Here is a 23,982-nt window from a genome sequence, read left to right on the forward strand (position 1 = left end):
CATGCTCCCCCTCCCACCCCTACAGCCCCCAAAAGGCCACCCCACTCCTTTCCACTTGGGCAGAAATTGCTCTCGGTACTTGTTAATGAGGGTGCTAGCTGTCACCTAAGGTGTTGGATGTCATCCAAGGTGTTAGCTGATGGGTGTCACAGCTCCTGGGGATTGCTCCTCACAGGGCTCAAGGCCCTTGCTGCTTAAAGCTCTGATCACGGAGCAGAAAGCTGGGGACGGGAAGTCTCCTTATGGCTGGGCCTGGAGGCCCATGCCTGAGCCTGCAGAGCCAGCCCTGAGCCCCACCTTCGCCTCTAGTCTTCCATTCTGCTTCCTCTCCTCCCTCCTGTCCCCCCAGCCCCCGCCCGCGACCTCCCAGGGACCTTTCCACAGGAAACCGACAGACCTGGAGGCAAGAGCTGTGTCCTGGCCAAGCCCAGCCTTTGCTGTGTGTCCTTAGGGGGCCCCCCGCCCCTCTCTGGGCCTCCCTGTCCCTGCCAATGCAGTAGGAGGGAGTGGACTAATGAAGACGGAGGACCAGCCATCCCTGCGATTGGAACTGGCCCCTTCGCAGCCCCCTCACCCACACAGCCACCCTCCAAAGCCTGAGCGGAGGGGAGGGCACTCCCGGGCTGGGGGCGCTGGGGGGGGCGCCGCTCTGGCCCGGCCGGGAAGGTCTGCTCTCGGAGCCCTCTGGCGGCCACCCTCGGGTGAAAACCCCAGACTCCACGGACACCGCCGAGCAAAGCCACGCAGCAGCTTCGGGGTGTTCACTTGAAACATCTAATATTTTGAGGCGCGGTGCGAGCACGGTCGCCCTACACTTTGTCCTCAGGTGCTGACCCTTTGGGCCCTTTGCGAGAGGCAGGTCCAGGACTGAGCCCCTCTGCCTTCGGTGGGCAGAAGGTCCCCAGTAAATGACCCCAGGGGAGGAGTGGACGGTGCCAAGGATGAACCGGCCGAGGGAACGGGAGGGAAGAGGAGGGTCTGGCCGGAGAAAGCGGCCTGCCGCTGCCCTGCCGTCTGGGCCCGCGCGAAGGAACGACCCTGGGGCAGGAACTTGGCTGTTTTACTGCAACGCGAAATGCCCGCCCCTAAATATTGGCCGTTTCTGGACGTTTCTTCCCAATGGAAACAGATTCCACAGTTGTAAAAATGCCACAGTAGGAGGCAGCCCCTGGGAGCAGGGCGAGCGGGGTGCGGGGCGCGGGGCGCGGGGCAGGCGCCCTTCCCAAGAGCTGCGGCGTTGCCACCGGCCACCACCTCGGCGCCCCCGGAGGCCCGCGCACGATGCGCCCCCGCCGAGCCGCAGGAGGAGCGGAGGGACGGACCCTGCGGCTGGCGCCGTCTGTCCTCCCAGCGAGGCTGCAGTGGGGGGGGCGGGGACCCAGGCGCGTCCCCCGGGCCTGAACTGCCCTTCCCGGGCCTGCGCCGCCGCACGACCGGGCGCGACTAGGGGCAGGCCGAGTGCGGGCCCGAGGCTGGGCACGAGCCGGGCGCGCGGGCCGTCGAGGGAGGACAGACGCGCTCGCGTTCCCCGGGGCCGCGGAGCTTCGCTCGAGCGCCCCCTCCCGGCCGAGCGACCCCCGCCCGCCCACCTGCCCTGAGACTTGGGCGCCCGCGCCGCAGAGACGCGCGCCACGCGGGCGGGGAGCCGGGGGCGCCCACCCCTCCGCTCTACGTCCCGCGCCCCCGAGGGAAAGGCAGACTGTGGGATGCGGGCTTGGGGGCCTGGCCCCCTCCGACGGTGGGAGTGGGGGTGAAGGAAGCACGGAGCCCTTCCCCACGCCCCGCCCCGCTTTCCCCGTGGACCTGGGGGCTCGGAGTCTGTCTCTCCGTCCCTGTTTCTGCGAGTCGCTGCGCCCCCTTTCTCCCCCCACGGGGCGGGGATTCCAGGGTGCACGAGCCAGAGAAGGAGGCCCTGGTGACACTCCCCCCCCACTCAGAGCCGCCCCCGCCTGCAGCTTCAGCCCCCCCCCCCCCCCCGCACAGCCGGAGAAACTGAGGCTCAGAGAGAGCGGGTCGGTCCGAGAACCGGGGGCGCAGCTGGACAGCATCCAGGGCCCCGCGCCCCGCCGACGCCGCTCGCTGCGCAGGAGGGGGCTTGCTCTCCACCCCGCAGGCCTCGGGCGCTCGCTCGCCCCCGCGCCGGGAGCGCAACCCGGGCGGAGAGGGAAGGACCGGGGCGGGCTCAGGCGGGCGGGGGCGGGCGGCCGGACCGGCCATCAGAGAGCTGTGCTCAGGCGGCCGCGGGGAGGGGCAGTGCTTGATTTCCCGCTCGAAGGACAGGTGACCTGGGACAGGTGGGGACAGGGGGCAGCCCAGGCGTGGGACCAGGGCGTGGGCTGGAGCTGCTGCGGCGCCGCGAGGCTGCCCCTCCGCCGAGCTGGCCCAGGCAGCGCAGCCAAAGCCACGCCCGCCCAAGCCACCGGGTCCCGGTCGTCCCCCCCGCGCCGAGCCGGCGGGGAGCTCGGCCCGCCCCACCCCGGCCCAGCGCCCCTGGGGACAGTGCTGTCGCCCGTCCTTCCCGCTGCCGCGCCCCAGCCCATCACGCTGTGCCAGGGGAGACTGAGGCTGGCGGGGCTCGGGGTCCGGGGGTGGGGTGTAATCTGGAGCCTCCGGAGCACTCTCTTACCGCCCGGGGCGCAGGGCAGGACCCGCCTGGCCAGCCACAGGCGACCCCCCCGCCCCACTCCACTGAGCTGCAGCTCCTGCTCACAGAGGTGGCCGCAGGTCCTTCTCCAGGTGTTTGTACGTGAGCGGTGACTGTCCTGAGCCCCTTTTGTGTAACAAATATAAAGTTTAAAATGCGTCCCTTGCCCGGCCGGGCGTGGCTCAGCGGTTAAGCATAGACCTGGGATCCAGGCGATCAGGGTTCGATTCCCGGTGAGGGCACATGCCCGGGGTGCGGGCTGCAGCTGATCAATGACTCTCATCATTGATGTTTCTCTCTCTCTCCCTCTCCTCTCTCTGAAATCAATCGGGATATATTTAAAAAAATAAAATAAAATGTGTCCCTTTACGCACAGGTAGGTTTGTGTGGCACGGAAATGTTCTGGAAGGATCCTAGCTGAGCGCGCCCACACTTCCTGTGTCCTAGATGTCGGGGGGCTTTGCCTAGCTCCTTCAGTCATGGGGACCCTGTGAGCATGGAGGATGCCGGGGTCACAGGGCTGAGAGGCAGGCTGGGACCTGGAGTGGACACCCGAGACCTGCTCCCACCGCACTGGGCGGGCTCTGAGTAGGGGGCCCGAGAGGGCAAGAGCCACACCTCAGCTGCTCCCCAGGTGGGGCCCCCCCATCGGCTGGTTTGGGGATAGGAGCCTTAACCCCTGTTCCCGGTACAGGCTCAGACTGAGTCTCGGAGAGGAAAGCGGCTTGTCTCAGGGCGCGCAGCGCACAACTGGGGGGTCTTCCGGCCTCTCCTGAGTTCCAAGACCAGCTGCCCACAGGGGAGCCCTGCCCCAGAGGCGCCGAGTCCCCGCGCCAGGCCTGCGGGTGACGCGGAAACTGCCCACTCCCGCTTCAGCCGACCCTTTGGGCAGCGGGACCTGGCCGCTAGGAGCCCCCAGGGGGACCCCCTGCAGGCCCGGGGGCAGAGCAGCGGTTATGGGCCCAGCCCGCCTGCACACGGGCGTGGAGCGGGGTTCAAGGCCCGGAAGCCAGGCGGGAGGTGGCCCCGAGGGTCACCGCCGAGAGGGGGGCCTGGCGCCCAGGGTCCCGCCCTGTGGGGCGTGGGGGGCGGAACGCGCGCCGGGGTGCGCCCTGCCCAGGCCCGGCCCCTCCCTACCTCCCCGTCTCCCCACAGTCCCAGCAGCTCCAGTCTCCCTGCCCAGCCCCGAGCTCCGGGCAGGTCGTTCCGGCGCGAGGGCCACCGTGTCCTCCCCTGTTCAGCCACCAAACCCGCAGCGCGACACCGGCCGCACCGGGCGCGCCTAGGGAGTGGGAGCGGAGGCCCCCCAACCCCGGTCCCGGGGGTGCGCTCGGGGCGCGCGGGGTTGGTGGGCAGACCGGGAAAGGCCGGAGGAGCCGGTGGGAGGGGCGCCCAGGCCGGGCCCCGGGGGAGGCCAGGCTCCCTACCCCCCCCCCCTCCGACTCCGTAGGGGACCCTGAGCGCCTCCGGGTCTAATAGGCCGATTTGGGGAGATTATCCGCCGAGCTCTGCGAGGGGCTGTTAGGCCCTAACGATAACAGCCATTCTACTGATGGATGGAGCGGTCACCGAGCGCCCACCACGCCCACCTGCGCACCATCTCGCGTAATCCTCGCAGCCCCCAGGTGGGGACCATCACGGGGGTGGGGCCGGCGCGTGACCTTCCCCTGGGCTGTCAGGTGAGGCCCTGCTCTGTCCACCGCAGGGCTCGGGCTAGAGATGGGCCCTGAAGGTCACCCTGCCCTGGCTTCCCGCCCTCCCTTGCCACCCAGCCCTGGGGGATAGAGGGGTGCGAGTAGGCTGGAGGTGAGTGCCCACCAGGCCCAGAGCAGAGGCCCACAGCACGGTTCTGTCTTGAGCACAGCAGAGTCACAGGCAGGCCCAGGCCCCAGGGGCTCAGGGTCAGTGGGTCAGGGTCAGGGGTGCATTTCTAACAAGTCCCAGTGGCTGATGCTGGCTGGTTGGGCCAGGGAGTGGGAGCAGAGGCCCCCACACTGAGACCCTCACGGTAGAAAGGGTGGCCAGAGGGACAGGAGTGTCCTTTGTCTGCCTCTCCCAGGCTTCCTCTGTCCATACCCCTGGGGAAAAACCTGTCAGCCTTGCAGCCTGGGGACGTCTCTGTGCTGGGGGGGGGGGGGGGGGGGGGCAATGCTCGGGCTCTGCAGGCCACAAAGGCTCAGACAAGTCCTGGCTCCTTCACTGGCCCCCTGGTGCCCCTGAGGAGGTCTGTCGCCCACTGTGAGCTTCGGTTTCCTTAACTGCATGGGTGGGGGGGCCAGCGGCCAAGGCTGTGCGCAGATAAGGGAGAGGCTGTGTGGAAAGTGCTGGGAATAGAGGCCATGCGGGTTAGTATCCCTCACCGGGTTATTTCTGGGCAGAGGACACCAGCCCCAGCCAGAGGAGGCGCCTGCTGCTCTGAGGGAAGGCAGCAGGGGGCAGTGCAGGCCGGGTGGCCTGCTGGGCCTGGGCCTGGGCCTGGGGCTCGGACGCTGCCCCGCCGTTGACCAGCGGTTATTCCACTGCCCCAGCCTCCGTTTGCTCTTCTGGGAAAGGGGGCAGGTCCTGTCCCTACTTGTCGGGTCCGGGTGGGTTGATCCGCACAGTGCTATGTCCAGGGCACGTTGAGTGTTTGCAGTTCAGTCTCAGTGTCGCCCTCAAAGTCCCCTGCACTCTGGGTGCCACCTCCCTGGCATCCCTGGCTTCCCTGGCAGCCTCCACGCCCCCCCCCCCTTTCCAGGCAGCAAGTGTGTCTCTTTAGTGGTGCTGTAGGCTCTGGAAGGCAAATCCTGTATCAGAGGCTCCAAAGGACCCCTTCTGTCACTGAGGCAGTAGGGAGCCATGAGAGGCTTTTGAGCTAGAGAGAGATGTGATCAGAGCCAGCCTTCGGGAAGATGCTTGTGGCAGCCACTGGAGGGTGGGGAGACTGCGGGCAGGGGAGTGCAGCAGGGCAGGGGGGAGGGTGTACAGCTGTGTTATTGGCCACCTCGCATCTCTCTCCCTCCGTCATCACCACTGGCATCAGCTACTATCTATTAGTACAAGTGTGTGACCATCTGCAGGTAACGCACTCTGCGTGGGTGCAGCCTGCGCCCATGACTCCGTGGAAGCCCCACAGAGACACTGCAATGGAGGGTCTCCATCCCCCTTTCAGACGAGGGCTGTGGGTCCTAGAGTCTGGCTCCTCCAGGCCAGTCCTCTCGCCCAACCTGCAGAACATTCCTCGTAAGCAGCTGCTGGGCGGGCACTGCTGGGTTCCTGCTTTTGGACACAGGGGACATTCCTGGTGGCAGTGGGGTGGTCCCTGCAAGGGGACCAGGAGGGCGGGGCTTGCCCCAGGCCTACCCCAGGGTGGCAAGGAGAGAGGCCTGCCTGCCCTGCCCTCCCTCCCCCCGCCACCCTCACACCTCCTTCCTTCTCACACACACGTGGAGGGGGCACTTTCTGTGTCTGATCCCCGCAGGGCACTGGCTCGTGCCACTGACCTTCAGAGTCCTCCACGTTGTCAGCTTGGAGGTTGAGGAGGAAGAGAAACACCCTCAGGAAGAGTTGTGGCCCAGAGACTCAGGCAGCAGGAAACCTCAGGAACCACTGCTAGGGTCACAGCAGCCACAGGGTCAGGCGGAGGTGACTGGCAGGCAAGGCTGAGCCTCTGCATTAACTCCCAGTGGCCAAGGCCCCGGCACCCGCCCGCCTTCCGCACTGGCCACCTTCTGTCCCGTCTGTGCTTGAGGGCTTTCTACCTGGAAAGTGTCACACCTGCCTTCCTTCTTGTCTGCTTCTCAGCTGCAGTGTCACTGCCGTGGAGAGGACTCCCTGCATCTCCCTCGATGAGGCGGGCACCCCCCCCTTGCCATCACCTTACGTGTCCACTTCCCTCGCAGCGCTCACTTGTCTCCGAAATTCTCTTTTTACTCCCGTGCACTGGTCTGTGGTCTGTCCTTAGACTAGAGTGGACACTCAGGCGTCTGTCTTGGCCGCCGCTGTAGCCTCAGCACCCAGAGCAGTGCTGACGTGTAGCAAGTTCTCTGGTTGGTCTGGCTTGAGTCACACGATGACCCCTGATCAGGGGGATGGAGAGCTGACCAGCTGGCCCTGGGGGACATGCCCACCCCTCATGGCAGTCCCTGTAGGATCTCATGATCAGAGTGGAGCCCAAGTGGATAGTCACAGGGTGTGGGGAGAGGGGGTTGGGGGTGCCAGGTGGACAAACACAAGGACTACCCAACAAAAGGACAATGACCTTTGTCCAGTGTACATGTTGTAAAAGGTATTAGAACACTAAATTGAACTTTCAAGAGACAAGATGTGGATTCTCAAATGAGGTGTCAGGTCACCATATGTGGGCTGTCAAGGGCAATACATGGAAACCTGTCCCAGGCCCACGATAAGAGGTGAAAGGAGGAGAGGGGATCTAGTAACGTGGTCCTGCCGGGGCACCGAGTATGCGGGCATGCTTTCCTTCACCTGAAGTCTAGTGAGGGTGATTTTCAAGGAATTCCTCAGAGAGCTTAAGAGGTAGCCTTTATTTGGAGGTGTAGTGGACTGCAATGGACTCCAGCCAGGGAAAGAAGGGCCCTTGAGCTGCCACGAGGCAGAGCCAGGAGTGTGCCACCCAGTCAGGACCTGCCAGCTCCCAAATGTTTGTCAGGGTCAAGGGTGTGAGAGTATTTCCTGTGGATAGATATGAGCTGTGTAGACAACAGTTGTGAGCCACATGAATAGGTCATCTTAGGTCCTGCCCAGTGGTCCCCATAGAAGGGCAGAGGGTCCCCTGCAGCCAATAGGTAAATACCCACCCAGAAAGGCAACACGTGCTCAGGAGAGGGAGCAGCGGGGAACTTCCAGGGGCCTGAGAATGTCCCTAGGAGAAGGGGTCAATTTACTTTCAGCCAGGCCGGAGGTGGGACCATAGCCCTTCCTAACACCTCTTCTTCCACCCTGGCAGCTGGCAGCAGCCCCAGGCGGTTGGAAGGAGGCCCAAGCTAGCTGAGAGGGGCCTGTGGAAGGAACAAGGCAGAAGCCAAGCACAGCCCCTTTCCCAGTGCTCACCTCAGGCCCTAAAGGGCCCAACTGGGCACCAGGGGAAGAGCGAATGTTAAATCAAGTTCAGAGGTTTAAGTCTGTAGACCTGGACATTCTAATTTCTGAACTGAAACATTGTTTTCAGCTTGAAATTACATGTGCACCTTTTAGGATGCTGGGGCTAAGGTTAGGCTTAGTCCCACTTGCTTGTTGCAAAGACCAGAAACCCGCTGGAGCCAGCTCAAGTAGGAGTTCACTGTAAGGATATTGTTATGACCGAATATTTATCGCCCCCTAAACTCCGCATGCTGAAATCCTAACCCACAATGTGACTAGGAGGTGGGGCCTTTGGGAGGTGATTAGGTCATGAGAGTGGAGCCCTGGTGAATGGGATTATAAGAGGACAGAGCTCCCTCTTTCCTCCAGTGAGGTCATAGCAAGACAGACCTCTGTAGACAAGAAGAGGGCACTGACCCAGAACCTGACCATGCTGATAACCTGATCTCAGACTTCCAGCCTCCAAAATGGTAAGAAATAAATTTGTTTATAAGCTACCCAGTCTCTGCCTCTTTGTTATAGGTGCCCCAAGTGACCAAGACAGATACAGAGGAATCTCACAGGTGCCCGAGGACACTGGGATTCCCAGGTCTGGGGACCCAAGATTGCACCATCGGTGAGCTGATCAGAGTCCCTTGTTTCTGAAACCGTAAGTCTAATGCATGATACCAGCTACAGGTATGTGAGCACTTACTATGAGTAAGGCACCGTTAAAAGTGCTCTATGGGTGTGAGTTCATTTAATCCTTTCAGAAACTCACTGAAATGACGAGGTAGGTCCTATTATTATACCTTTATTTAATTAACAAATATTTTTATTGATTTCAGAGAGAGGAAGGAAGAGGGAGAAAGAGAAATATCAATAATTCATTGATCGGCTGCCTCCTGCATGTCCCCTCACAGGGGATCGAGCCTGCAACCTGGGCATTTGCCCTGACCAGGAATCAAACTGCGATTTCCTGTATTCTAGGTCGATGCTCAACAGCTGAGCCACGCCCGGCCGGGCTATTACACCTTTTTTAATGCCTGAGGAAACTGAGGCACAGACTTTGTTTCCAGACTCACAGGTACCCACTGAGCAGAGAGCTAAGGAACACTATAGGGTGAACTGGCTCTGATCTAGCCCAGGGTGTTACGCAAGGCGGCCCTAAAGGGGCAATGCTGAAACACGTGGGCTGAGCAAAGCGAAGGTGCCTGGAGAGGGGCATCCAAGGTGGAGGGCTTGACAAGAGCAAAGGCCCTGAGGCCCTGAGGCAGGAGGGAGCAGGAACAGTTGAGGAGCAGCAAGGAGGCCCATGAGACTGAAGAAGAGGGGGGAACAGGGTAGAGGGCTGAGCAGGGCCAGGCTGGGCCCACTAGGCCTGGAGATAAGAGGATATACTGCTCAAGTGGGGACACTGTGGGAATGGACATTGCTATGCTTACACTGGGACAAAGACAAAAATAGGGACTGTCCCAGGCAAATTCTGATGTCTGATCACCCAATTTTTTAAAAGACCAACGTAAAGAATTTGGTCTTTATCTTAAAACCAGTGGGAAACCTGTGGCTTTGAGCCCAGTTGGCACGATCTTTTTCTGTTTTTTTTTTTCCTTTTTGAGGTATTACACACATAAAGTGCACAGCTATTTAGAGTACACTTTAAGTTTTAGATGTGTTCGGACCCATGCAACAAGCTGGGTTTGTCTGATCAAGACACAGAATGTTCCTGCCTCCCCAGAAGGCTCCCTCAGGCCCCTTCCAGTTCATACCCCCCCCAAAGGAACTCCTAATCTTACCTCTAACACCAAAGGCTGATTTTGCTAGCTTTGTAAAAATTAAGGAATAACACTAACAGTGATGGGCACCGCTCACAAGCGGACAGCTCCAAGACTGCTACTTACATGCCCCCCTGCGTAACCACCGCCCACCCAAATCACGCATTTCTAGCGGCTCCGAAGGCTCCCCCCTGCCCTTTTCCAGTCGCTACCTGTACAGGGGTGGCCGCTGTTCTGACTCCTATCTCCGCGGGCTGGTTTAGCTAAAGGCTCCTTTAGTTTCCTGCCCCCTTCATCTGCGCGCTCACCTGCTCCACGCTGCTGTCCGGCCCCTGCTGAAGCCCCCTCCCTCTCCCGGTCCGGGTGCCCACAGCCCTGCACCCTCCCTCGCAGCCCTCCGGCCCCCCAAGGCCTCGGGGACCTCCCATGAGCTCCAGGCGGCCCCGCGTCTCCCGATGCCACGGGTTTGTTTCGGGGGGGGGGGGATCCATCACCTCCTCCCCCGCCTCCCAAATAAGCCGGCGATCTCAGCACGAGCAGCGACTCGCCGGGTCAACCCGGGCTGGAGACAGACAGCCGGCCCCGTCCACCAGACTGCCGCCCGGAGACGTCCGTTTGCAGGGAGGGGTAAGCAGGGCTGCGGTTTGGAAGCGGCCCCGGCGCCGGCACCGCGAAGTCACTGGGCGCAGGGCCGCCGCCTCCGCCTCCGCCCCGCCCCGCCCCGGCCTCGGTCTCCGGTCCGTCCGCCAAGTCAGAGCTGGGCTCGCGTTTCCAAGGGCCGCTCCCGGCTTTTGAGTCCGGACGAGGCCACCAGATGCGGCTGCGGGGCGGCCCCGGAGCCCCAGGCTGCCCTTGGGGACCCAGGACGCGCGCCGACGAGGGGCGCGCACACTGGAGACCCGGCGGCGGAGCGCTCGCGCACGCGCAGGCGCCGCAATCTCGGCGGCGCTTCGGATCCTGGCCCCGCCCGGGCTCCTGGCCCCGCCCCTCTCCAGGCCCCGCCCCCGCCTTCCCAGCATCCCGGCCTCCCTACGGCGAGCGGAGAGGTCCCATCCCGCCGGGAGCAGGAGCGGGACGCAGGGGCGGGGCGGCGCGCTGAGGTCAGCGCGGCGGCGGCCGGCCCCGCCGTGGTTGGCTGCGCCCGCGCTGGCCGCGCCCTGGTTGGCTGCGGGCCGCGAGGCTGGGCCGCCGGGTCGGGCCGGGGTCGGGGCTGGGGCGCCGGCCGGGCTTGCGCAGCGCTCGGGACCGCGTCGCTCCAGGGCGGCGGCCGCGGCGGGGGCAGCGCGGAGGGCGCGGCCGCGGGCGGGGCTGAGGGCGCGGGCGGGGCGGGCCGCGCCGGGCCGAGAGGGCGGCGGCGGCGCTGAGGGGAGGGGACCGGCCCATGGACCCGCGGGGCCCGGCGCCCCAGACGCTTCGCTGCGGGGACCGAGCCCAAGATGTCGGCCTAGGCCGGGGCGCGACGACGCGGACGGGGCGGCGACGAGGCGCTGTCAGGGCTCGCGGCCGCCGGGTCCCCGCGGGCTCGCCCTGACGGACTGGCCGAGCGGGCGGCGAGAGGCCGGCGTGTGGGGAGCGGGCCGCGCGGCACCATGTCGGCCAAGGTGCGGCTCAAGAAGCTGGAGCAGCTGCTCCTGGACGGGCCCCGGCGCAACGAGAGCGCCCTGAGCGTGGAGACGCTGCTCGACGTGCTCGTCTGTCTGTACACCGAGTGCAGCCACTCGGCCCTGCGCCGCGACAAGTATGTGGCCGAGTTCCTCGAGTGGGGTAAGTGCGCGCGGGCCCGACCCCCGGCCCTCCGACCCCCGCCCGGCTCCCCCTCCTGCCCATCCTGCCGCCGCCTCCGCGCCGCCCTCCGGCTTCCGTTCCACCCGCCGCCCCGTCCCTCCCGGGCCCCCCCGGCGCTCGGGTCCGTCCGCGTTCGGGCCGGGCCGCCCCCTCCTCCTGCCCCCGGGAGCCACATCCTCCGTCCCTCCCCCACCGCCTGGCCGGGCCATCGCCCCTGCCGCTTCCTAGATCCACCCTTGGAGTCTGGATATCATTTCCTGCAGCGCGGCCTGGGATATCCGCCCCCGCCCCCCGCTTCGGGGTCCCGGAGCGGCGGCCAGCGCCGCCCCCCGCGCGCTCGCGGGCTCGCGGGGGCAGCCGCGGGTGCGCTCCTCGCGCCCGCCTCCCCCGCGGCCGTGGGCCCCCGCCCCGCGCGCATCTCCTAGGTGACAGCCGGCTGCATCCCCTGCGCTGTAGCATCTCCAGGGCAGCGTTCAAGTGAAAAGCCTTGTTTTGAATCCCCCAGGCTAGAGCCAGTGGGGTTTTTTTCCTTCGTGGTCGCGCCGGATCCTTGTAGTATGCCGGGGGTAGTCGGCATCGTCAGTAGGTGGAAGTCATTTGGAAACCGCGGTCACCCGGCCTCTGCATGCCGCCCCCGGTTCACTCAAGCACCTGTGCTGCGCTGGTCGTGGACCAGCCGACGATTAGGGCCTGCGTGTGATCGAGCCATTTAGTGATCATTTGGACAGTGTCAAGGGAAACCCTTTGGTTCGCCCTCCCCTCCCGTGGGCATCCTGTCAACACCCTCAAGACTCGCCTAAGACGACCTAGTGGGAAGACGTGGTGCTTACGTTCAGGCCACACCTAGGAAAACCCGTCCTTGGGTCATTTGTGCCATCGGGCTAGGACTGTGCAGTTTGAACCAGTCATTTCTAATCTTTGGGGCTGATCAAGCTGCTATTGACATGAGGAAACAAACGAGCAAGTTCTGTAATAAGGCCTCCCGCTCTGCCAACTTGGGAACTGGAATTGGAATTTTGTTTACAAGTTAAAACCTAAGTTGCCATATTCTTTAGAGGGCTTCTGGTTTTTTTGCTCTAAGTGAAATGTGGATGCGGTGTCTTGTGAGAGCAGCAGCAGGAGGCTGGCCAGAACCTCGGGGCAGCCCGTTAGGCTTTACTTCTGTGGGGACCCCCCTTCTTGGTTACGTGCAGTGTTAGTAAAAGGGAGTGTTCGCTTTCTGGGGTCCTTTATCAGTGACCTGCTGAATAATTTACTGGCTTCACAGTCGATTTGAAAGTGAGGTCTTTGGTGCCTGTTACATCGGAGCCTCCTGGATGTTGTATTTGCCATTCCTTTCTGAGCGTTTGATCTTCGAATCCAGAGTTCCACGGTTAGGGTCAACCCTGCACAGTGTATGAGTAAAAGTGTGATTGAAAGGAGGAAGCAGGAGGAGGGCTTTATCTGGTTAGGTGTGGACCAGCTGGCCTCTGGCCTGCGGACCAGGCGGTGCCTGGACCGGGGTTAGTCAGAAGGCTGGGCACCCTGTGGCCCCGTGGTCCTGGTACAGCCCCCTCACTCCCAGATGGTTCAGTCGCTCTGTGAACTGGTGGGTTTCCCTGGAGGAGGCTCTTCCGGCACGTGTGTAGGTCTCATTTTATGACATTTGACCTTTCCAGAACTAAACAGGAGCTGTGTGCTGTTAAGATAGAGATATTTTCAAAATTGTATTCTGGCCCTTTGGAAATTATAATTATAAATAAATTGCATTATCCTAAGAACTTAATTCCCACAGAAGTGTAAACTCTAAGTTACAGAGACAAAGAATGGACTTAACTTTAAGGTGGCACTTGAATGAAATACTTATATATTTAGAAATAGCATTTAGCCTCCAGTATGTTAACATATGCACCATTGTAACTGCAGTGGTGTGTTAGTAGTTACGCGAGTGCAGTCGTATTTATTGTTACTTGAATGCCTGGTGATTGTGGAGCATTATCAGTTACCCTGATTCCTCCTGCTCAGGAAACATGTATACGGGCTACCAGTCTGTGGGTTGTTGAGTTTTTGGAGTCACACGGTGTGTGGTGTTTGAAACCTTGGCTATGTTGAGTCCTGTCATGCAGAGGGCCAATCCCTCCCCACCTTCCAAATCTTGCTAGTTGTCCAGGGACACTTACATGGAATTCTTGAAACTAAATGAAGAAAATAACTGGTTCAGATTGGGTTTTGAGACTTATTGGGAAATCTTTGGGGAAATCTGTAAAGTATAGGTAATAAAGTTTTTACCTTTAGAAGAAGCCTGTTTCTGGCTCTTGTTTTATTTCCACAGTGACTGCATGGGAGAATAGTCATTCTAGCTTCGTTGAAGGTTTTTGTCTTTAATTTTCCCTCCATTATGTTTATTGTTTGATTAGTTTCCTTTACTAAATCATGGGCCTTAATTAAAAGTTGGAAATATTCTGTTTTGCATGTATATTTCTTTAAGCTATTTTTAAATGCAGGCTTGATACTGTTTGAAGCAGAGCCCATGAAACACTGAAATTTCAACAAGACAACAGCAACAAACGTGGACAACTAAAATGAGGCAAATTTGTTCTTTCACCTCTGTGATGTAAAAATACTTTTACATGTATTAGATACGGAACACGACTTAAATATTATGGCTAGTGTTATATTTAGATGGAGCTGCTATTTGACATTGGATGGACCACAGCGGCCGTCTGCCCTGGTCCCCATGTGGCCTCCAGACGGGGTGGGAGGTCCAGGGCTCACTGCTGGTGTAGCGCGCCTCGTGGAGGCTGACCTGCATGTGGGCTTCCCGATTCCTAGTCCAGGGCATCACCTGGCAGACTTCCTCTGTAAGGAATTATTAATTTTCTCCTTTGCGATTTTTCCTGTTACGATTGCAGCAGTACCTTCTCAGAGTTCTCCTTCCTTGATGTGAATTCCTGGATCTGTCAGTGTGGGGATGGATGCTCAGCACTAGGTGTGAGTGGGATGACTCTACCAAATTAGTAAGTTCAGTCTTCACAGATGGTGCTAAATGTCTCAAGATACATTTTAATCTTAATGGTTTCTCTAGCTAGGATGTTTGCATAACATGGGAACACTCTTTTTACAACTTTTCTTTTTTAAATCCTCACCCGAGGATATGCTTTTTATTGATTTTAGAGAGAGCAAGAGGGGGAGAGAGAGAGAAACATGGTATGAGAAACATCGCTTGGTTGCCTCCCACGCACGTCCTGACCAGGGATTGAGCCCACTCCATCCGAGTTACACCCGCCAAGGTGGGAATGCTTCTTTTAAATAACAGATTTGACAAATAGGTCTTTTAAAATAAGATCTAAATTGTAGGGAAATATTGGGATTGCATAATAAAAGATTAGGCTAACATAATTTAGATTTTATTAATAGCTATTTGAAATGCATAGATATGGAGCACATGAGATGGAACCATTGAAACTACTTAACATTACAAGCAGGCTTTCCCTTTTCTCTCCTAAAACCTCCTTCGTTGACAGTTGGACTTTAAGTAAGTAGCTGTGTCTGTGTTAAACCCAGACCTTCAGTAAGTAAAATGGGAGTTGGAGTGATTTGTTCTCACTTTAGGGCACCACCGTGTGAGCAGCCTGAAAAAGTTGATATGTGCAGGGAATTAATTGCTCTTCAGCAGAATACTCAAATGCACGAATGCATGTAGGTAAAATCTCGCCTCCTGCAAGGGTTCGCTCCCTTGCCTGTGTCCCGCCTCCTGTTGCAGCCCATGATGTTCTCAAATCCCTCCTGTCTGCTGACGTTGATGATGGCGAACAGGAGAGCAAACAAGACTGTTAATTCCAAACTATATTAGGTATGGCCAAATTTTCCGAATGCTTTTCTTGGTAAAGAGGCAAAGAGTATCTTCTGAGACTGATACGGATCTTGCTGGAAGAGACCAAATATGGATGCTTAAGCTTTTTTTTTTTTTAATCACGAGGGGATAAAATAAAATTAAAGGAAATTTTGGAAGGATTAAGAAAAACAGCAGCCCTGTCACCACAATACCCAAACCCCCTAACATAACACCACTTAGTCCCTCTCCCAAGTTTAAGTTGGGTTTTAGATTCTTGGCATGTTCCACAATGACAGCATGCTAAAGTCATCTTAAACGTGTGTGAGAAGCTCACTAATGAAAATGGATTGAGAGGAACTGTATTTTCCTGAGATGTAAAAGTCACATGTTTTGACAATATGAACTATATATATGGACTTAAAATCTACCAGAGGTACAGCTTGTAAAAAGGCAAAATAGGTACTACCTATGAAATAAAAGTTATACTCTACAGGATGATTTTAGACAGTTGTGTGTGTTAGGTTTTGACTGGTAGGCCCTGGCAACAAAATTATTTTTAGATTAAAACTTTGCCAAAAAGGATATTTATATAATAGAGGACTTTGGATTTTGTTATCCTTAGGAAAGAATTAGAAATTCAAAGAGAAATTTGAATTGAATCACAAATTTTAAAAAATTGTTTATTGATTGATTTGAGAAGAGAGAGAAAGAAATATTGGTTTGTTGTTCCACTTATTGATGCACCGTTGGTTGATTCTTGTATGTGCCCTGACCAGGGATCGAACTCTGAGTCTTGGTGTGTTGCGATGATGCTCTAACCAGCTGAACTACCTGGCCGAGGCTTATAAATTTCAGTTGAATTTATCCTGTTTTAGAGCTTCTTTGGAGACATACGGAACTTCTTATTCTAAAGTTTTGTGTTGTTTTTTAAAAATATATCTTTATTGATTTCAGAGAGAAGAAGGGAGAGGGAGAGAGAGAGACAGAAACATCAGTGATGAGAGAGTCATTGATCAGCTGCCTCCTGCAACCCCCTACTGGAGATCAAGTCTGCAACCCAAGATGGAACTGCGATCTCCTGGGTCCTAGGTTGATGCTCAACCGCTGAGCCATGCTGGCTGGGCCCTAAGGTGATGTTAACGCTATTGGGATGGTGATGATCCCTCTAGCCTCTAAAATTGCAGAGGCAGCCCAGCCGGTGTGGCTCAGCAGTTGAGCATCGACCTAGGATCCAGGCGATCGGGGTTCAATTCCCAGTCAGGGCACATGCCCAGGTTGCGGGCTCCATCCCCAGTTGTGGGTGTGCAGGAGGCAGCCAGCCGATCAATGACTCTCTCGTCACTGATGTTTCTCTCTCTCCCTCTCTCCTTTCCTCTCTGAAATCAATAAAGATATATTTTAAATAAATAAATAAATAAATAAATAAATATAAAATTGCAGAGGCAGGGGTTAAAAAACTGTTAGGAATTTGAGTGATGGCATGATCTGCCTTCTACCCCCACCCACACTGTCCTTTGGGTAAAACCAGACTCTGGACATGTTCCTGAATCATTTCTAAGCAGGCAGTGCTCTGGCCAGGGTTTCTTTTCTCCATTGGATCATGGTTAACCCTGGGAATCTTTGCTGGCACCTGCTTTGAAACATCTCAATTTTATTTTAGCTTTTTCTTTCCATTTTCATCATCGCTGGCCTAGGTGAAGCTCTCAAGCCCCCAGACCTAACTGAATGCCTTTCTCACACGAAACTTTAAATACCTCTGCCAGGTCCATCTTAAACATGGCTTTTTAATTCATCAGCTCTGCCTTTTCAAGAACCTCCATAATGACTTCATATTCTGTTGCCTTGAAAAAATCGGGTCTGAAATCCATGGTCCAGCGTTAGGATTTAAAATTCACCTAAAAAGACACATCTCATTTTAGTTTGAAGTTGAAATTAACAGCACTTCTGACCACACCCTCTGGGGTGCTCGTCTTTAAATAGAACTTTACCTTTATTAAAGCAGTGCGTTTAGTTTTAAGTCAGGTAGTTCAGCAGAGTTGTGATGCGAAGCAGCGGGCCCTCTGCCAGTGGCCCACTCTGGGCTCTGACTTCCATGAGCAGCTCCTCTTAATCCTGTTCTACTTACTGTTCCGTCTCGGGATCATGTTCAGCTGCCAGTAGCAGAGAACCAGGTAACAGTGACTAAGCAGAATCAAGGTTGATTTTTCTCTTGTGAAATTGGGATGTCGGCACTCCAGGTTTAGTGAAATACCCTCCCTTAAAGAAATCTCCTGGGCCCTGATGGCACCCATCCCATTTGCATCCCAGGCCGCAGGGTGAAGGTGTTACATACTATACGGCAGGGGCAAGAATTTTGGATATTGGTGGTGGTTTATTAATCCGTGCCTCCAAGTTCATGTTTCTGTACAGCAGGCGTGTACAGTTGATTTCTGATTTTTCCGTTTTAGACTTTATCTGTTGACTTCTATGGAAGAAAGGCTATAGAACACTTTTCCTCCCTTCCTCTCCCAAACTGTGCCCCAAACACACATCCCTTCCTCTCCCTTTTTCCAAATATTCTAAACACTGATATTCAGTGTTTGTGTTGTTATCATTAGGTGAATATCTAATAGCCAAGTGGTATAGGATAGAGTTAATGCCCTGTCTTAGGCAAGGGAATTAGCCTTTAGCCTGGGTGCCAGTGCACAGCCATGAATTTAGTCCCAGGTCTTTAAATGGAACTCCCCAGTACCATCAGACTCCCCGAGTGACCTCTCACTTTCCACTCCTTGAAGGGCCTTTCCTTCTCCTGGTCCTTTCCACTTGCTCTCTCAGCCTGCTGCTTGGCCGTCCTCCCGAGGGGACTGTCCTTTCGGGTATTCGTGTCCTCTCTCCCCTGCCCGTCTCCCTCTCTGGAGTTCACGCCTCCCTCCTTTGGGTGGAGTGTGTCCTCTAATGCTTCCCGAGGAAGGGTTCATCAGAGGGATTTTTTGGAGACCTAGCCTGTCTGAAAATGCCTCTTCTTCCCTCACACTTGAGCGCCAGTTTGCCTGGGTATTGAATTTTCCTCAGAAGTTTGCAAACTCCACTGCCGCCTACCCTCCGTATTTGGTAATGAGACGCCTGAGACCGTTGTGATCCCCGAGCCTTTGTGTGCCGTGTTTTATCTCTGGAGGCTCGCAGGCCCTCTGTTTACCCCTAGTGTTCCCTGGTGGGTCCTTTTCAGTGGGTGCCTGTGAGTGCTTCAGCTCTGGGAAACTTTTCTGTATTATTTCTTGATAATCACTCTCTGATTCCTCTGTCCTGGCCTTCTTGACCGCCCGTTGTTCCGATGTTGGACCTTGTGGAGTGTCCTGCGCAATTCCTTTGCTCCTCCGTTCTGCCATTCATTGTCTTTCTGGTTTTTTAGACTTTACTCAACCTGATCATCCAGCTCTTACACTGAGTTTTTATTTCTGCCATCATGTTTCCTTTCTAAGTGTGTGTCCTCGTATTTCTTTTTGTAACATTCTATCTTTGTTTCAGGAAGGCACACGTTTCTTGAACATTTCTTTTGTTGATTATGTTTTATTGGTTTGCACACATTTATGCTTTATGGACATTTTCTCTTGCTTCCTGTGTTGTCTATTTCTTCTGAGCCCTTTTCCTCCTGTTTCCCGCTTTGGTCTTTGTCTTTGATGTCAGAAGCTTTTGTACAAATACCTGGTGATTACTGGCTGTCTTTTCATAACCATGAGTGGATTGATTGGAAACTGTGCACGGACAAGCTTTAAATGTTGAGTCTCACCTTGACAAAATAGGATGGGGATCTTGCCAAATTGAGGGGGATACTACCAGAAGTTGCTAAAGTAATTCTTTGTCTTGGGCTTGTCAGTTTCCCCAGAGAGGGGTTTTTCTCCTGCCTGGGCTGTGAGGAGTAGTGTGGTCCATGCCCAGCTGCCAGCGTCCTGGGAAGGTGGGTGAGTGATGTGGAGGAGGGCTGATGGGCTGGGGTTCACGGCAGGAGGAGGTCGGGGCATAGCTGCTTCTCCTGCAGATTTGGAGCCATCCCTGTGCATCACTGTTTAGGCCTCAGAGATCCTGGTGCTGCTGCTGATTCCTGAGCCCGCTTACCCCTGCCTTACACACAGGTAACTTTGGCTTTCTAGCTTTGCTTTTCCCACTGCGCAAAATTAAGTTTACATTTCTGGTCTGCTGTCATCCATTCATTCAAGTATTTTTTAAGGACTTAAGACGTGCTGGGCACTGCAGTGGTAACATGGACTCCAGAAAGGAGAGAATTCAACAGAGGACAGAGACCCAACAGAACTCCTTTCTTGGATCTCAGTAACCGTGTGCTACATCTTAGTAGGGGTTTCAGACAGCGCAGAGATGAGCTGGGTATTCTATGCACTATACTTAACTGGAAGGTACCCAAGATGAAAACGGTACATGAGTACATCTTTGTGAAGTCAGAGTGTAGAGTTACTATGGGCTTTGATTCGGATGTACTGCTGTTTCTATTCTTACACTTATTTATTAGAAATATTCCCCCATCGGTAGAAGGAAGAGATGGGAACAAGGGAGGGCAAGTTTTTCCCTAGTAACTGCATGACACTGAACGGAAGAAAGGGGGTCGGGATGTGAGGGGGAGTGACATGATTAGCTGCTTTTTTTTTTTAACCTTCACCCCAGGATATTTTTTCCACTGCTTTTCAGGGTGGAAGGGAGGGAGGGAGAGAGACAGGCATTGATGTGAGAGAGACACATCAATTGGTTGCCTCTCGCACGTCCCCCCAGTCAGGGCCAGGGCTCGAGCCTGCACCTGAGGTACGTGCCCTTGGCTAGAATTGAACCCAGGACCCTTCAATCCGAGGGCTTGAACCACTGAGCAAAACTGGCAGTGCATGGTGTGCTTCTGAAACAGAAAAAAGGGTGTCTGGAAAGTGCTTCCTCGGGGACTGGGAGGGGGCTGGGGAGGAGTACTCCTGGGGGGCGGGGTGACCGGGTGTGCCCAAGGACACGCGTAATGTGGAGATGTCGTAATGGGTGTTTGTGATTCAGGGACCCTGTGTAGGAACTTTATCTTCCCTGCCCTGACGGAGCTGATTCTGTAACTCCTAGATTTGGTGTGTAGGAAGAACTCACTCATTTAACATAAAGAGCAGAGCAGGAAATGTTCTTGCCACTTATAATTTTTGAAAACATGTAGCAAGTGACACGCAGAGGCAAATGACCTCCTCACCGTGACGCCTGGACTACACTGGAGGCTGTGGCTCAGTTGTACTTCACCCCTGTTCCTGTGGGAGAACTGAATTGAAATAATTGAACTTCTCTATTTTTGTTGAAAAACTTGAAGTCAGGCTGAGTTTATTTTTCAGCCTGTCCATTATTTTCAATTTGAGAGAGCGTTTGTGTTGCTGCTTCACCGTTGAGACGTTGATTTCATAATTGACGGGTGCTTAGAGAATAATTTCGCAGCTCTGTCACAAATGGGTTTGTTTCTTTTCTAACCCTAAGTATTTGAAATTAGGTTGTTGAAAGTCTTTAAGCATATTAACAAGCCCCCTTTCCAGTGAGTGGAAGAACGTGGACTGAGTGCCACTTTCAGAAACACGAGGAAGTTACTGGGAGCGCTGTTCCCACGTTCCTGCAGCTGATTCAGGCCTCAGGGACGGCGTTTATTTTAGAGTGTTAGCCCAAGAAATGGTTCTCAAAACATCCGGCGTTGTTGTGGCTTTACAGACCCAAAGTGATAATAAGCCTGGATAGGTTTCCTTCTACAAATATTTAATTATTTTTTCAAAAAGCAAGAATTGTGTTGATGAAGTTTTGATAATCCTTGTGAAATAATATATTAAGAGGGTTATTGAATAAAAACCACTTGTCTGTCAGTAATATGAGAGAAACATAAGTTGAATTACACAGCTAACCGATTTAAGTTTGTTTATTTTAGTGGAAAAGAAAGGTTTCTTAGCCATTTTCAATTATGTGATGATTTCTTCTTGTCACTTATTTTTTGGTAATGGCTTTATTGAGACATAACCCATATATAATTTGCCCGTTTAAATTGTATAATTCAGTGGTTTCAGTATGTAGTTGTGCAACCATCTCCACTATTTAATTCCAGAATGTTTTCATCACCTCAGAAAAACCCCTGTACCCTTTAGCTGTCACCCCAACTCTTTCCTCTCCTCAGCCCTAAGCAGCCACTAATTACTTTTATTATATAGTTGCCTATTTTTGACATTTCCTGTAAATGGAATCATATAGTATGTGGTCTTTCGTGCATGATTCTTTTCACTTAGCATATTGTTTTCAGTCTGTACCTCATTCCTTGTCATTGCTGAATAATCTGTTGTATGGATAGTCCACATGTTGTTCATGTCTTCAGCAGTTGATGGACATTGGAGTTGTTTCTACCTTTTGGCTATTTATGACTAATGCGCTATGAACAGTAATGTACAAGTTTTTTCATGGACATATTTTCATTTTTCTTGATATATACCTGGGAGTTGCTCGGTGGTTCATGTTTAGTGTTTTGAGGAACTGCCAGATTATTTCCTGTAGCCACCATACCAGTGTATGTCCCACCAGCAGCATCTCAGGACCCAGTTTCTGCACGTCCTCAACACTTGTTGTCTGTTTAGTCTTAGCAGTGGTTTGGGCTTACTTTTTCTCAAAGGCTAACGATGTTGAGCATGTTTACTAGTGTTTATGGGTCATTCGTATATCATTGTATAAATTCAATTCTGTTCAGTTCCTTCGTTCATTTTTTAATTGTCTTGTTTGTCTTTTAGTTGTTGAGGTCTAAGAGTTCTTTATGTGCTCTGGATAAAAGTCCTTCGTCAGATGTATGATTTGCAAATATTTTCTCCTGTTTTATGGGTTGTCGTTTCTCTTTCTTGATGGTTTCCTTTGAAGCAAAAATTTTTAAAATTTTGATAAAGTCCAGTTAAATTTTTCTTTTGTTGCTTTTATTGTCCTGTCTAAGAATACATTGCCAAATCCAAGGTCACAAAGGTTTATACCAGTGTTTTCTTCTAAGATTTTATAGTTTCTCTTTTACATTTAGGTCTGTGATCCATGTTGAGTCCATTTTTGTATATGGTGTGAGATAGGGAGTCCAGAGTCATGCTTTCATGTGGATATTCTGTTTTCCCAGCACCATTTGTTGAAGAGACTCTTTCCCCGTTGCATAGTCTTGGCATCCTTATCAAAATCGATTGGCCACATACGTATACGGTTATTTCTGGACTCTCAGTTATTTTCTATTTACGTCTGTGTCTGTCCTCATGCCGGTGTCACACTGCCTTGATTACTGTTGCTTTGTAGTAAATTTTGAATTCAGGAAGTGTGAGTCCTCCAACTTTGTTCTTTCTCAAGGTTGTTTTGGCTATTCTGGGTTCCTTGAATGTTCGTGTAAATTTTAGGATCAGCTTGTCAGTGTCTATAAGAAGCCAGCTGGGGTTCTGATAGTATTGCATTGACTATGTAGATTAATTTGGGGAGTATTGCCATCCTAACAATATTATTTTTCTGTTCATAAGTATGATATGTCTTTCCATTTATTTACATGTCTTAAATATTTGTTCAAAAATGATTTGTGGTTTTCAGAGTTTAACTGTGGTAAACTTTTTTATTGTGGTAAAGTTTGTATGACAAAGTTTGCCATTTCAACTTTAATTGTTCCATTCAGTTGCATTAATTATATTTACAATGCAAAGTAAAAGATATGCACTTATTTTGTTAAAATTTTCCTTAGGTGTTTTTTTCTGTCTCTGTGTTTGTGTTTTTTTAAGTGGTCAGGGCACAAATCCAGGTAACTGGATGGATCTCCTACCTGAGGCAGCCAAGCTGTGTTTCTTTTTTGTTGTCAATCCTCACCCAAGGATATTTTTTCCATTGATTTTTAAAGAGATTGGAAGAGAGTAGGGGGAGAGAGAAACATCAAAATGAGAGAGACACATTGATTGATTGCCTCCTGCCCACAACTTGACCAGTCTGGGATGGAACCTGCAACCCAGGTATGTGCCCTTGACTGGGCATCAAACCCAGGACCGTTGGGTGTGTGGACTGAAGCTATAACCACTGAGCCACACCAGCCAGGGCAACCAATTGATGTTTTTCTTTCCCTCCCCCCCAAATCAATTAAAAAAAAAAAAGGCAAGGTGGCTGGTGGGGGTAGGTGTTTGTCATTTCCTCTTTCTGAGGATGCTAATTAGAATTCTTAGTTTTCCTGATTTATCTGTTTCCTCTGGAGTCAGTTCTTTGTTTACCTTGGAACTTTTCCTGCCAATGATTTTCCTTTAAAGACGTGATCCTTGAGTGTCCATTTTGTCATGGATTATTTAGAAAACTTCCCTAAAAAGAACTCTGAATTAACCGTTGTCCCTCCTGAGGGGTGATATTTTGAGGACTTCGAGGTCCTCAGTTGATAAGATTTTACAGCTTTTCTTTTCAGTAGCATTTTCATAACAGTTGGTTTGTAATATAAGTAAAACTTCATTTCATATTAAGAAAAACACTTTAAAAATCCTTGCCATTCTCAGTTATTGTCCCTTTCACAGCCCCACCCACATCCCCCTTCTTAGGATTTTTCTTTCCCTACCATGTAATTCTTGTTGATTGTATTGCTAATTTAATGGTGCTTAAAATATTACATTTATTATCTGAAAAAAATATCCTCCAGTAAAATGAACTTTAAATGTTTTTAAAATAAAGTCTGGTGTGGGGAACTGTAACTCGTTTTTCGTTTGCCCAGTATGCTCCAGCATCACGTTTGAAAGGGAGCCTTTAGGTAAACATTTAGCAATAAGAGTGTGGAGATAAACCTTCTACAAGCAGAGTCCAAAGTACTGCTGGAGCGGTTTTATCAGATTCAGGATATGTATCTGTTATGCCGAATGCTGAAATCATTAGTCATGTCAGCCTGCAGAGTTTGTACA

The 23,982-nt window shown here is 53.4% G+C and overlaps 1 protein-coding gene across 1 annotated transcript in view; it reads left to right on the forward strand.

Moving 5' to 3' along the window:
* The first annotated feature begins 11,025 nt into the window (after positions 1-11,025).
* CDC42BPB (CDC42 binding protein kinase beta) overlaps positions 11,026-23,982 on the forward strand; it is a 79,706-nt gene continuing 66,749 nt past the window's right edge. The window contains exon 1 of the mRNA XM_087818038.1: positions 11,026-11,241. Coding sequence (XP_087674164.1) covers positions 11,067-11,241 — 175 coding nt within the window. The 5' untranslated portion in view covers positions 11,026-11,066. The remainder of the gene's footprint in view (positions 11,242-23,982) is intronic.

Source organism: Miniopterus natalensis, chromosome 1 (assembly GCF_054644295.1).
Source record: "Miniopterus natalensis isolate mMinNat1 chromosome 1, mMinNat1.hap1, whole genome shotgun sequence".
Taxonomy (NCBI): Eukaryota; Metazoa; Chordata; class Mammalia; order Chiroptera; family Miniopteridae; genus Miniopterus; species Miniopterus natalensis.